A 14,800-nucleotide genomic window follows, 5' to 3' on the forward strand; every position below is an offset into this window, starting at 1 on the left:
CATGGCCTCCGTAGATGTAACCCTCTTTGTCTTTAATGATCAACAGAGTTGGTCCACCATCTCTGCAGTTAAATTTGAACAATTACCCATTCAGCCTTATTAAAAGAAAGTAGCAGCAACCGAGAAACTGGGGAAAAAAATAACAGCATTCACATACAAAAAACAGATATATGCCTAAATATTCCGATCAGCAATGGCTAGCATAGACAAATCAGCATGCTTAAGTACTTGGAGGCAATAATGAAATAGGGAATGACTGAAAGAAAAATTACACCATGAATCTGATCTTACAGAAACAAGTACATGAAAGAAATAATGTCCGCACGTGTACTGGCAGAAAATAGTCATCTCAAGGATATTTTGGCCCACGGATCATCCGATCTCACAAAATTTACTCCTATGAACAAAAATACATAGTATGACAAACTCTAACATCACAAGCTCGTATTCACACAAATCAAGCACATAGGATCAATGTGATCCCGATGCAGTAGTTGTGGAATTTGAGAACCTGCCAAGAAGAAGTAATAAGCGAGAAACTCCACAACCAGTAATCAGTCGAGGTTACATGATTGTCATATTTGATAAAAAAAAAATAGATGATTAATAGTAATAAAAAAAAAAAAAAGGGGAAACACAATCAGATACCTGAATCGAATGGCATCACCAAACTGCAAAGAAATTTCCTGACTGATGGCAGAAAGGCACACCATTTTCTGAAATCTTCAACCACTTTCACTTTCCACATACGATAGCACTAAAGATCAATCTCAAAAGTCAATGTAAACCACCAGAACCGAAATCTTCACCGAGTTTTAACTTAATCATGCTTTCTCTAAGTATTCTGTATCGAATCACAACCATATCCACTCATGTAAGCTTTGAAAAAATTGCTTAAAACCAAAGTGGCAAAAATGCAGCAGAACTAAATCTTTCTTCCTTCCTTGAAACAGTAGCTGATGATCCACTGTTCATTGATATGCAACAATAAACAGGAATGTTAGCAGATAAATGAAAATGCTTTAAAATACTCTATCCCCGAGAAGCCCGTCAATGCCAATATAGGCCTGTGAATGCAAGTGTGTTCCTATATATCACGTGCTAAAAGATCAGCTTACTGTAAGCATAAGAAGAACAAAATGCGCCTTTAGAGCTGGAGGAGAAACGTAGTTTCAATTGCTTTGTGACTGGGTACGAGTGAGTCAAAGAACGATCTCAAGTCTTCCAATTCCCTGTGAGTAAACGCTCTATAATCAACTTAAGGGGACTAACATATCAATCAAATACAGATAAACACACAAAAGAGGGAGCTATGCAACGAAGAAATTTTGGAATTCGAGAAGAAGGAAACGTGGAAGCGTAAGCAAAGCGGTGATCAGTGGCGGAAGACGATGATCCAGAATTGCCTATTTCTCCGAACTCCTGGTTACTTCCCATTTGCCATTTTCTGGCTTATTTAATCAGAGGACTCGAAAAAAGAAGGAACCGGTGCGTACTCATAACTTTGATTGGACTTTGAATTTAGTGAAGCATTGCCCGATTCATGTATGGATCCAGTTATTCGAACATCTAATTTGGATCAGACGGGCTTGTAAAACATATTGGCCCATGGACTACGTTGTTCACAGTCACAAGTTGCAAAGTTTAAAAGTTGCAAGCTATTATTGGTCCGATAATGGCAAATATGAGCCAAAAAGTTTTATTTACTCTTTAAATTAAAGTACTTTTATTTGACCAAAAAAACGTATTACGATCCACGGCATAATATTGTATCAATAAACGGAGACATGTTAAAAGAGTGATGCTATATGTACATCTATATTTGTACAACACAAAAAATTCAATGCAAATATTCAATTTGTGAAAATTTCATTATAAATTGAATACAAAATCTCGCGATATAACAGTAAAATCTCGCGATATAATGTTTGTAAATATCGCTGTAACGATATATTAGTTGTACCTTTAGCATTATTTATGTTAAAATAAGTTAGATTCGTTGAGTCATTCTTCCACCCCACTCAAATAGTGAGCGAGGTGGTGGTGGGTTGCGATCAGACCAATCTCACCAGTCCATTTTGACATTTTTAAATCGTCATATTAGTATTTTTACATATCAAATTTATTTCAACAGTCACAGTAGAACTTATCCATATAAATCAGACATAATCTATGGATGTCCAAGTTGAGTCGAACAGGTTCATGAGTCTGATTAGTTGGCTCAAGTCGATTACCATCGAACCATATGTTTAATTTCAAAATCGAAGCACCGATTTTAAAAAATTTTGATACGAGAGAGTGAAGATAAAATTATAGTTACATTTTAAAAATGGTTTTGACTTGATCAAGCATAAAATGCAATGAAAAACGTGTAATTAATATGAATAGAGAATTATTGGATGTTTAATTTCAAGATCATCATATAGTTTTTAATTAAGAGTTGTCTGCTCATTAAGCTTGACTGTACTGTTTGCACTTAATGAGTTTATTTATTTTGTGATAGCATGTTGTATGCTACAAATTATTTTTTTAAACTTGATTTGTAATTATTCAAACAGCTTTAAAAAATTATAGACATTATACAATAAATATATCAACCAGAACTGGATGAAAATATAAATTCAGTCAACTATAAATTTGATGTACATGCAATCAGGACAATGGATTCTAATATTCAATCCAACTAAGTTTTCTTTAATATATATCATATCTCATTTTTTTACACGGAGAATTCGCAACCGTTGTTTTTTGAGTGTGCATCGGAAAAACTTTCAAGCTTAACATAGTAGTCTGCAAATTATATTAATCAGATAAACCACACACCTCGCTATGCAAACCAAGTATACTTAGCTGATGAAATATTTAGAAATTTAGATCTAGACACCGATGGACCACCTCGAATAAAAGTCATCATAGGAAAATGATCTTGTTTAACGAGTTTAAAAACTAGTCCTCTTAACGAGCCGAGCTTTAGTCAGACTCGTTATACATGATAAATGAACTATTAACGAGTCGAGTTCGAATTATTTGCGAGCCTAATAATTTTAAAACGAGTCAAGCTTGAGCGTCATGATAAAAGCTCGAATTGAGTTCGAACCTATACATACTTTAAACGAGCCAAGTTCAAACATGATATTATTTCACTCGACTCATTTACATATTAGTTGGACCACCTCACATTATCAACATATAATAAAAGCCCTCATAGGAAAATGCAACAAGAAATTAATTGCAGATGGGCTTGCTCTAAAACCAAATATTTTTATTATATATTTTTTTAAAAAAATTAATAAACTAACATTTTTTGGTTTCCCTTTCATAGAAACTTAAATGAATGTCACTTAAAGAAACTGGTGACCACGATCTAACTTAATTGATTGTTCTTCTTTAATTTGACCAGCTTGTGATAAGGTTTGGTTGGGACAACAAACTACAAATGTTTATTGTACTTTGAATTCACTTTGTTTTCTTCTTTTTAATTATATCACGATGCATTCATAATTTCAAAACTATTAACTGGAAAAAAAATTAAATTTTTATATTTTGCAATAAATTTATTTTTTTTTCAAAAATTTATTTGACTATTAAATAAAAGTTCTATTGAGGTGAAATCATACTACTTTTAAAACTATTGGACGTTATTTCAAAGGTCAATCTTTTAGTTTCTGTTTTTTCCCCTATTATTCCCTAATTAATTTTGTTTTTATTTAAAATTTAGCTCGGTAATATCGGCAGTTATTGTGGTTAACATGATTTAATGGTGTATTAATGTCATCAATATTCAAAGTCAACGAAATTATCTTGAGATTAATCCCAAAAATATATATTACAATAATTGGATAAAATAATAATAATAATAATATAATAATAATAATAATCTATACTATATATAATGAATATGTCGAGAAAAAGATACCAACATTTTGTTCTCAAATTATCTTTATAACAAATTTTTTTTCCGAAAGAGTCATTACAACTTATTTTTAATATTATCTTTCTCAAATTGTACTATAATCTCGGATTAATTTTTACAATTATGATATTATTTTTATTTTAATATAAAGTTTGGAAAAAAATTATACACGCACGCAATAACCGCACGGAGTTGGGTGCACGGATGTACTGTTAATAATAAGAAACCTCCACTTCCAAATATTGACCATGTTTTAAAATAAATTTCACAGGTATTATTGGACAAAGCATGCATTAATTAAGCCTTGCCCTCGTTTTGACATGATAATTTCTTTAGTGCATGCACGTCAAAATTGAAGTTTATTTAAATACACACATAAACTCTTGTGATACGGTATCATGGATCAATTTCGTGAGTCGAATCTTTTATTTGGGTCATCCATGAAAAAATATTACTTTTTATGCTAAGAGTATTACTTTTTATTGTGGATATCGGTAGGATTGACATGTCTCACATATAAAGATTTGTGAGACCGGACACACACACTTGTGAGATAATTCAAAATTGAGAATTATTTTCAAACCTTTCCCCTCGATCGTTATTCCTATGCTTAATAATGATGATGGACTTTAAATTCCCAAAATCATAAAATTTTACAACCATTCAAATATTGATGTTAGTATATAAATTTTTTTTGCTGTTACTACAGTCGGAACATGCCTACGAGGTGGGCCGTCCCGCCAATTTGGTGGTCGGAAATTACATACATAAACACCCTATTTTATAAGGAATATGTATCTTGTGAGATAGTCTCACGAATCTTTATCTGTGAGACGAGTCAATCCTAACGATATTAACAATAAAAAATAATACTCTTAGCATAAAAAGTAATACTTTTGCATGTATGACCCAAATAAAATATCACTCTTTTATAAAAAGGGGTAAGCTTAATCAATTTTGATAGTTTTAACTGTTAGATTAGGTGAGTTGGCTTACATTTGATGGTTTTGAAAATTGACATTTCAACTCACTTATTTTATATAACGGGACGAACCTAATATACCATGTATAATTTTTTTTTTTTTGAAATAATGATGATTTTTTTTATCCTCTTTATAATCGACCATAGGACGAAGATGAAAAATTGTTTTTATATGTTTCAATAAAAAGAATCTTCAATGATTTTACAACAATTGCCATGCACATAACTTATTTTCATAAGTAACTACCTACTCCATAAATATTTCGTAATTCAACTTACACATTAACTAACAATAAATGACACTGATGAAAATTATGACTTCAGAACAAACAAATCAACAATACAGTTAAATTATTTAAGAAATCTTGAAAGTTTAAATACACACTGCATTAGAAAAATAGAAACAACTAACAATGATATGTGGGGAAAAAATTAGTCGATGACGACTTGTAACTCATCTGACACCAAGCAAATCTGAGATGATACTCGTCCGACCATAGCATTCACGGCAACATGTCAAATGGATGCCAAATGCTTGCATGTCAATTTTTCCCCTCAAAATGAATTCTTGTGCCAAGATGACAAATTTATGACCATAAATCTATCTGAAAACGAGAAAAGGTTCATGATATTATTCATATCGATATTTTCAATTTTGAGAATCCTGATTTGGAGTTGGTTTTATGTATAAATACTAATAATTATCGCAGACAAAATTAAACAAAAAATATATATTAACACAGGGAGTTTAGCTATCAATTTAGAAAACAAGTAGGGTTTTTAAGCACATAGATTTTGCAAACCAATTTAAAATAACAAAAGGAGTGCCATAGCCAATTTACCCACCATTCTTCCAACTCCATTCAATACCTTTTTTCACACACAACTGTTTTTTCTACACCTTCCACCTCTCATCATAATTATATACACTTTAAAGCAAATCCCATCTCTCCTCTCTTCAACCCTCTCGTGTGTGTGTATGTGTATATATAATGGCTCTTTGAGGTCTAAAACCAACAAAGTAAGACGTATATTTCAGCGAGTAAGTTCATGTTGCTGGTGCAATTACAGCCTTATTCAAATATGATATGCAAATACATGAGCTAATCAATCCAGAAAAGGTTAATATTAGAACTCAGTTGTAATTTAGACATCTTTTTCTCACCAGTTTCTTCTTTTGTTGTAATAAGTTGTGCAGCTGGAATATACTATATATTTCAAAGAGAAGAAAAAGGGTAGGTTACGTTCATATCAACAATCTTGGAAGCTATGAGTCAAAGGAATGGGCCGAAACTCGATCTGAAGCTGAATTTGTCCCCACCAAAAGTGAGCAGTCCTCTAGTCCAGTCCCCAAGCCAATCATCCCCGGCTTCTCCAACTCGCTCATGCTTGTCGTTGGAGACAAACCAGCAAGAAGAGGGCCTCCAATACTCCACCAGCCCAGAAGCCACATCCTTGATGCTGGCAGGGTGCCCGAGGTGCCTCATGTATGTTATGCTGGCAGAGGAGGATCCCCGATGCCCCAAATGCAAGAGCACTGTTTTACTCGACATAATCCATGATAAGAAACTCACCACCAACAAGACATAATAGTTAGAAATCCAAAGAATGATCAAAATCTTGAAATTCTGTCATTAGTATTACTAGGTAGTTCTCCCCCACCCTCAAGTATACAGAAAGTAGCACCATTGATGCTCCATTTCCAGTTCAGTATGCGCAAAAAAGAAGGAAAAAAGAGTGGAGCCTTCATGGTGCTGCTTTCTTCGATTCCATTGCTTTTGTTTATCTCCTTTTTCAAGCAGTCGAGGAAGTTGTTCCGGTCGAGCAGTGGTGTTAATGATCTCTTACAAAATACAATGTTCATGACCAAAGTTTTCTTATCAAAATGTTGTGTGATTTCTGGTCCGCATTTTTTAAAGCCTTTCAAGACATGCTTGAGTTCTTCACCGAATCACAGCATCACACAAGCGCAAAAAAAGTCCAAGCACCGATCCGTTTCCAAGAACAATTATATCAAAATGATAAAGATCAAGCCCCCTTAAAATTGCTTGATGTGATACCTAACTTGAATGCAAAGTTAATCAATCGATGCAATAACATTAACATTGTATTTCCAAAAGTTCATTCACTGCAACGTTTACTAGTTTAACACGAATTCCGTTTTGTAGTGTGTGTGTATATATATCGATGTTACACTTCATGCTTATATATAATTGATAACAAAGTAATAATCAAGAAATGCCTTGTTAAGTAGTAATATAATGACAATGTTAAAAAGCCCACAACAACTGAAATCTTCAACTCAATGTAATCCATTCAGAGAAAGGATGATTTTGTAATTGCACAAGAGGAGAAAAGTGTGGCGTATTAGATTGAGAACCATTAATACAAAATAAATGCAAGTGTAATTGAGACCGTTGGGAAAAATGAAGCTATTACATCATATGCTAAAAATACTAACTTGAATTCAATGGAAACTATTTTTCCTTATCTTGCCCATTCAATGCTCATCTTCACCTACTCTTTATATTGTTTTTGCGCCAATTGGCACTAAAAGCAATCTTCAGTTTTTCCTCCATTACAATTTACTCCAAATTCCACTATTATAAATCAGCTAATATTTTCAATTCCATGGCTTAAATCTATTAAGAAAATTAATATATTTTTACGTTTAGATGAAATGATTGTCCTTGTTATAAGAGTTGTATTTGTTATGAGAGTGATCGAACCGTGTTACTTATGATCTTGAGGTATTGTACGGTTTAAAAGATTTGAATTGCACCGTTATCATTAGTTATAACTTTTTATAAAATGATAAACGTTCGATCTTACATTCGAATTGTTCAAATAAACTAAAGATACAAATTTATTTCTCATTAGATATGGCCAAATTTAAACTAAATAATAAATTTTTCTCATATGCAACGAAATCATGAAATAAGGTATATTTGTTCGTAGTTCCATGATTGTAAATACTGTTATTTACCAACTTAACTACAAAACGGACGAACCTCAGCAGCTGCACTCATATAACATAGGCACAACTCGAGAAAATTACATATAAATTTCCAAGATGAGTCTAAGGAAATGTTAAATAGGATGGGAAATGGCATACAGAAGCTTTCATAATCCATAAAGAAAACCGTAAGTTTATCCACCTCTTGACTTGTAAATTAATCAACAAATAAATTAGAATCCTCTGCCATCTGTTTAAGCACCAAAAATGAAAAGCATAGTGCCGGTGTTGCTCATCCAGATGTTGGTGTTCCAAGACGCGCGTATGTATATCACTGGGTTGAAATGAATAAGTCGACTATAAATCTCCGAGATTCCTTCGTTGCAATGGCTTTTGATTTCTTGATGTGAGCACGAACCGCTTAACAAGATATCTCATCAATGCACTCATCAAATAATTGATGGAAATGTACCCTGTGAAAAAAAGTATCAATCCAGTAGCATATATAAGCAAGGCAGATCAAAGTTTTCTGTCGTATCACAATTCACAACTCGAAAACTCCGAAGATTATGGGTCAGTGACAAACTATTCTAGTCATTCTAGCATGATAGCCAGCAGAATCATTGCTCCAACTTCGAGAAACTGTCTGCAAGTACAATAACTTAAACATCCAACCTTAATCCGTGGAGGCTTATTATGAACCAGTTATGTAGCTGATGTATCGCTATAAGGCCACGTTCATGTGAACTGTATGCTGAAAACACTATTCCATCCAATCAAAAGTCATCATCCCAACAGTGGTTAATCTGGATGGCTATGAATATAGTCCCCATTATATTCTATAATTATGTATCTCGAAGACAGCGAAAACCAGAAACTTGCCAATCTCATAACCATCAATTGAAAGGTTTATTGTGATCTATCTGGGATCATGGTGACCACTTAAGACCAATGCACCATAATTGACATTCATCCATACATACAATTTTTTATATTTAGCCCGTGTTTCCTGCTCTCTAAGAGAACCAAAACGAAGGGAAAATAATGCAAACCACATTCTCCTCTCAAAGAGGATGTCAGGCATCAATCCATAAAGCATAAAACACCAAGGATTTTAAGCATTGTACAAGAATTTGGTTTCGCAGTGCTCTTAATGATATAAAGCTATTTGATCAATGGATTGATGCTACATTGTCCCAAGCATTATCCCACAAATTTGGCAAAAACATGGCTCCATGTACTCCATTTCAGCAAGTTAAACTTTAAAAAATATATTCTTTGATACAACTCAATTAATTTTTATCTTTTCTAGTTCAAATACAGATTCTATTAATTTATTTTTTATTAAAAAAAAATTAAGTGGCCCAACTAATTAAAAAAAAATTGCTTTATACATTGAAGTGACAGTAATTTTTATTATATATTTTTTTAAAAAAAATAATTTCCAATAATTTATTTCGTATCTGCTTTATTCGGCTTTTTCACTAAATAATTTATCCTTTCCTGTTTGCGTTCAGAATCTGCGGCCATCGCATCGCCTTCACCCACCCAAATTTTCATCCACCATCGAATCGATATCTGCTCCGAAACCCGATACATATATCGAAGCATGACCCTTGGTTCAGGAGGATCCAGCGTCGTGGGTAAATACTTATTCATCTCTTGGAAAGAATTTTTCCAGTGTTATTATTTCGTTCAATCTTGTGATTTCTTAAATTTTGATCGATTTTCCGTTATTCTAAAGGAAAATCCGCGAATGGGTTGTTGGATTTCGTGGTTTAAAAATCAATTGTTGGATACTAACTGCGTGTTGTTCTTGTTAAGTTGAATATCACAATTATACGGTTCAGGTTTTAATTCAAGTTTCATGCTTGAATCCGTTGTTTTCTATATCGACTAGAAATTAAGGGAGATGTTGATTGAATGGGTTTACTGTTGTCTTTGGTATGAATTGACGGAAGACTTTGATTTAAAAAGTTTAGGTGAATAATTTGATTATTTATTTGTAGGGTGAACGGATTATTTCATATACTGCTTGTTCTTGAACTGATCCACCATTGAGATTATTGATTGGCACTCAGAAGGAAAATTAGTATTTCCTTTTGTGTACTTGTGTTATGTATTTATTGTTATTATAAGTTCAAAAGGACTTAAAAATTCGTAGATGGTTATTTTTATTAAATATATGTTTGTTCCAGGAAGTCGAGAAAAAATCTTGAAAATGGTGTTTAGTGGCATGATTTTGAATTTATTCCCATGACTTTTGTTGGCTTGGTGGTTGGTAAATCAAGTTCGAGTTAATATCATGCAGTATGGACTTCACTTCCTATATGATATTCCTTTTTCTTTGATTAAATGTAAATTGTTTACATTTTTGTTGCTCAGTTCTCTTAATACTTGGCCTTAGTCAATTATGATAAATGGAACTCTAGTTGCCAGTATCTATGCTTTTTTAATTGTCGTAGCTTGATTATTATGAAATTTTTTGCATCTCAAGATCTCTAGTTTTGTGCAGTCCCTCGAAATTTCAGATTGTTGGAGGAACTTGAACGTGGAGAAAAGGGAATTGGAGATGGCAGCGTAAGCTATGGAATGGATGATGGAGATGATATTTACATGCGATCCTGGACTGGTACTATTATAGGTCCTCACAATGTGAGTATCCTGTGTTTATTTCATCTAACCTCATTGTTCAGTCACACACACTCACACCCCATTCCTCTGTTTCAAGATCAAGTGTTTTGTACTCTCATGGAGTGTTTTTATCTGAATACTATGGTCGTGAAATTATTGTAGAAGTGATACAACTGAAACATGTTGGCTTTATCCCTTGTTTATTTTATTTGTACTCCACGTACATTCAGTTTTGCTCATTGAACATTTGCCATGTCGATAAAAAATACTTGAATGAATTTTTTCTCCAATTTCAGTCCGTACATGAAGGGCGTATTTACCAGTTGAAGCTATTCTGTGATAAAGATTATCCGGAAAAGCCTCCCAGTGTTCGTTTCCATTCTCGGATCAACATGACTTGTGTAAACCATGATAGTGGAGTGGTATGAACACGATTATCTCTTTTGTCTATTTTCATATTATGATTTTTTATCAAGAATATGCAACTATGGTCGAGTGAGGATATTATAGTGCCCATCTTATTTGTTTATGGTCCAGGTGGAACCCAAGAAATTTGGACTTCTAGCTAATTGGCAGCGAGAGTACACAATGGAGGACATACTGACACAATTGAAAAAAGAGATGGCTGCTCCTCACAATCGCAAGCTTGTCCAGCCTCCTGAAGGGACGTATTTTTAATGTAATGGTTTACAAACATATAGTAGTTCGGCATTAAAATGTAAAAGGAAAAGTCCATGGAGGCTTTTTCCTATCAACTCTCTTGGATTCCTTCTCTCTGCTGCAACTCCCTTTTTCGTCCTTGAGATTTCTTATTGTGAATTTCAAGTATAACGTTATTATATAAACTTGACGAGTGCTGTTTTTCAGTTTCTTTTCCTCTCATCTTTCACGGCATGATTTCTCTATTGGTTATAGCTGTATTTCGTGTAAGTTTGTCTTGGATAGTCCATGAAGGTTTTATGTTTCGCTTGGATTTGTTTTCAAATTTTGATTAAATTTAATTGAGTTTCGAATTCATTTTATATTACGTTAAATAATTTAAATAGAACAACAGTAGCTGATGAATGTGTTGGTTATTTTGAAAATTATTTTTTTTATTAATAATCTTTCTATAAATACTCTTTTTTTTTTCATCAAGAACAAAAATAATTTTTAACGTATAACAAGTATTTTTATTAAATATCTTTTTTAATAAATGAAAAATATAAAGTTTATCGGGATTAAATTAAAAATAAAGTTATCAGTAAAAAATAATTTATACATTTTTTTAAATATACAAAAATTTATTTGATTTTCTCAAATATATATATCTAATAGTGTGAATTGATACTAATAGAAAATTTAAAAAATTTAAAATTTATAAATAAGTTATATAAATTTAATAACAAAAATAATTTTATTGTTTTTAAAAATTCATATTCCATTAAATCCTCATTCTTTGTAAGATTTCACTCCTCTAAAGTCCCACGAGAGATCAATCTATCTTAAAATCTCAAGATTCTATCAACGCCGTCTTCTCCAAAATACCTTTCTTGCTGCGATTAGCTTCGATCTCTTTTCATATCCTGATTCTCGTATAGACGCCATGACCCTCTGTTCGGGAGGATCCAGCATCGTGGGTCAGCTCTCTTTCCGTTCACGAAGAAAAAGTTTTTTGAAATTATTTATTTTTTCAATCTCTTGTTTTCTCTGAATTTTTTTTGTCGATTTTTCATGGTTAATCTGCAAAATGGTTGTTGGATTTTGTCAAAAATAGTGCGCGGGCGCGCACTATATTGAACAATTGGTATAAGACTGAAAATGCTGGATTTTTTTTATGTGCTGGTAGTTCTTTTTGAGTTGATTAATCAGATTATGCCCATGGTATTAATTTACGCTTCTGTTGATTATCTAAACCCTTTTGTGTTGGTATCTTCGGAAAATTGTTATTGAAAGAAATGCGTATTTTGTGATGGAGTTGATTAATCTAGCTTCTATTTGATTTCTTTACTTTTAAAGGATGACTTGTTGGATAATTTATAATCCTGTGAATATTTGTCGGCGCGTTAGTATTTTGATTTCTTCTCAATCGCTAGATTGTTTCTGGGTGTTATCGACGGGACTGTGTTTATTAACAATGTTTACTTTATGTGCGAAATGTCACAGTTATTACTGCTTTTTTGAGTAGTAGTGAGGAAAAGATTGAGATGGTTTTATTTAGATTTTTCATTTCATGAATATCATGGGAACCAAATCTCCAGTTATAAGCTCAGGAAACATGTACTTGGTTTTATTGAACTTACTCCTTTTGGCCTTTAAGTGTTTGCATGATATGTTTGTAATTTAACATCTGAAAACTTGGTACTTTTTTGCAGTCCCTCGAAACTTTAGGTTGCTTGAGGAACTCGAACGTGGAGAAAAGGGAATTGGAGATGGCACTGTAAGCTATGGAATGGATGATGGAGATGACATTTATATGCGATCCTGGACTGGTACCATAATAGGTCCTCACAATGTGAGCATCTTCTTACATGTCATCTCATTTTGATGGGCAGTGATGTGAATTCAAATCTTTTCTTGTGCATCGGTACATTATACATTTTATCTTTTACAAGAGAATTCATAGATGATTAGTACTCCATAGACACTATAATAAATATCTCGTTTATCGTGTGAGGATTAAGGATACAAGGTTTCCGAATTGCTTCATCTATGTTAAGTGGAATTGTTTGTAGGTTTAAGTTATGTTAGTTAGTAATGCTAGAAGCCATTGCCTGTGGCGATTGTTCTGTGGATATGAATGTATCCTTTTGTGTTGGGATGAATCCCACTAAAATTTTAATGCTAAATTAGATGACAGCGCTGCGGTAGTACTTGACGTTCATCTTACAAACTTTTATAGACTCCTTAAAAATATTTTGCACTGTAATTACTTTAGTTGTAGATTGTGATCATATTTCAGTAGAATGGCTCTAATTTCAGCAAGTGTGCTTTCATTTCTCGAGAGAGTATGAATTTTCTAATGCATATTGCCCCCAATAAATGTTGAGCTGACTGTAGTTTGTTAAATATTTTTCATCTAATCCGTCCCAATAACTTGAATGCGTTGAAATCTTTTTCGTGTTAGTCTGTACATGAAGGGCGAATATACCAGTTGAAGCTCTTTTGCGACAAAGATTATCCAGAGAAGCCTCCTGCAGTCCGTTTCCATTCTCGGATTAACATGACATGTGTAAACCATGAAAATGGAGCGGTACGAACACAATTATCTCATATCTACCTCAATACTTTTGTCATAGAGAGACCTTGTCACTGTATCGTTTTAAGATTGTGAATATAGAAATAGACTAGTTTGTTTAAATTTTTTTCTGCCTTATACTTGCATCAAGGCTTGTATCATAGTTATTCGTATACAGACCAGACTAGGCGTAAGTTGGAGTTGAATGATTTTTCTTGTTTTTTAATGTCACTTTAATCTATATGGGGATAAAATCTCATCTTTTGAGCTCTAAACTCTCTTGAAACCTTTTTTTCCCCTGGGTTTTATGTTGATTTTTCCACGAAACACCATTTTATTAAATTCTCATCAAGTTAAGCGTATTTTGTAACTCCTAGCTCTGTCAAAGCATATACAAGTGGAATTATTGATGTGTGATCTCTACCATATAGGTGGAAGCAAAAAAGTTTGGACTTCTGTCAAATTGGCAAAGAGAGTACACCATGGAAGACGTACTGACTCAGTTGAAGAAAGAGATGGCTGCTCCTCATAACCGTAAGCTGGTCCAGCCCCCTGAAGTTACCTATTTCTAGTGTAAAGATACCGAATCTGGCTCCATAATATCTGTGTTTAGTAATTGGATTAAGATGTTAAGGGGAATTCATCAACTCTCATGGATTCATGATTTATTCTTCTGCTGCTGCCTCTGCTGCTCCCCATTTGTGAAACTGTGTTGGTATGTTTGGTTAATGGAATTTCTGTTTAAGATGATCAAATGTAATTTGTATCAACATTTCAGCTTGGGACTTGATCCGTGAAGGTTTAAGTCGAAGGTTAATGCCTTAGAATTCCAAAAGTAGTAATAATATCATTTCTCTTGTTTGTTGTTACCGCGATCATTCAGATCTGATTCGTACTTGAAATTAAAAATAATATTTTTGACATAAAAAATAATACTCTTTCATGAGTCGGTCTCGAATTGGATATTTGCATCACAATATATATATATATATATATATTTAGAATGGTTTCATTCATAAGAAAACGAGATTTTGTTTTCAAAGATAAATATCAGACAAACGGGTTTGAGCGGATTAATAGTTGGCAATTGGGTTGATC

General features: G+C 33.1%; 2 protein-coding genes across 2 annotated transcripts; both read left to right on the forward strand.

The window, feature by feature from the left end:
• The first annotated feature begins 9,323 nt into the window (after positions 1 to 9,323).
• LOC140958227 (ubiquitin-conjugating enzyme E2 variant 1C) lies at positions 9,324 to 11,365 on the forward strand. Its single transcript, XM_073415604.1, has 4 exons — positions 9,324 to 9,494; positions 10,367 to 10,506; positions 10,782 to 10,907; positions 11,023 to 11,365. Exons 1-4 carry the CDS (start codon positions 9,461 to 9,463, stop codon positions 11,161 to 11,163), a joined length of 441 nt encoding a protein of 146 aa, XP_073271705.1. The 5' UTR covers positions 9,324 to 9,460; the 3' UTR covers positions 11,164 to 11,365.
• Positions 11,366 to 11,933: 568 nt separating this feature from the next.
• Positions 11,934 to 14,571, forward strand: LOC140958250 (ubiquitin-conjugating enzyme E2 variant 1C-like). The gene is made up of 4 exons (XM_073415634.1): positions 11,934 to 12,104; positions 12,840 to 12,979; positions 13,592 to 13,717; positions 14,134 to 14,571. Exons 1-4 carry the CDS (start codon positions 12,071 to 12,073, stop codon positions 14,272 to 14,274), a joined length of 441 nt encoding a protein of 146 aa, XP_073271735.1. The 5' UTR covers positions 11,934 to 12,070; the 3' UTR covers positions 14,275 to 14,571.
• Positions 14,572 to 14,800: the final 229 nt, after the last annotated feature.

This window comes from Primulina huaijiensis, chromosome 15 (assembly GCF_012295235.1).
Source record: "Primulina huaijiensis isolate GDHJ02 chromosome 15, ASM1229523v2, whole genome shotgun sequence".
NCBI classification, from domain to species: Eukaryota; Viridiplantae; Streptophyta; class Magnoliopsida; order Lamiales; family Gesneriaceae; genus Primulina; species Primulina huaijiensis.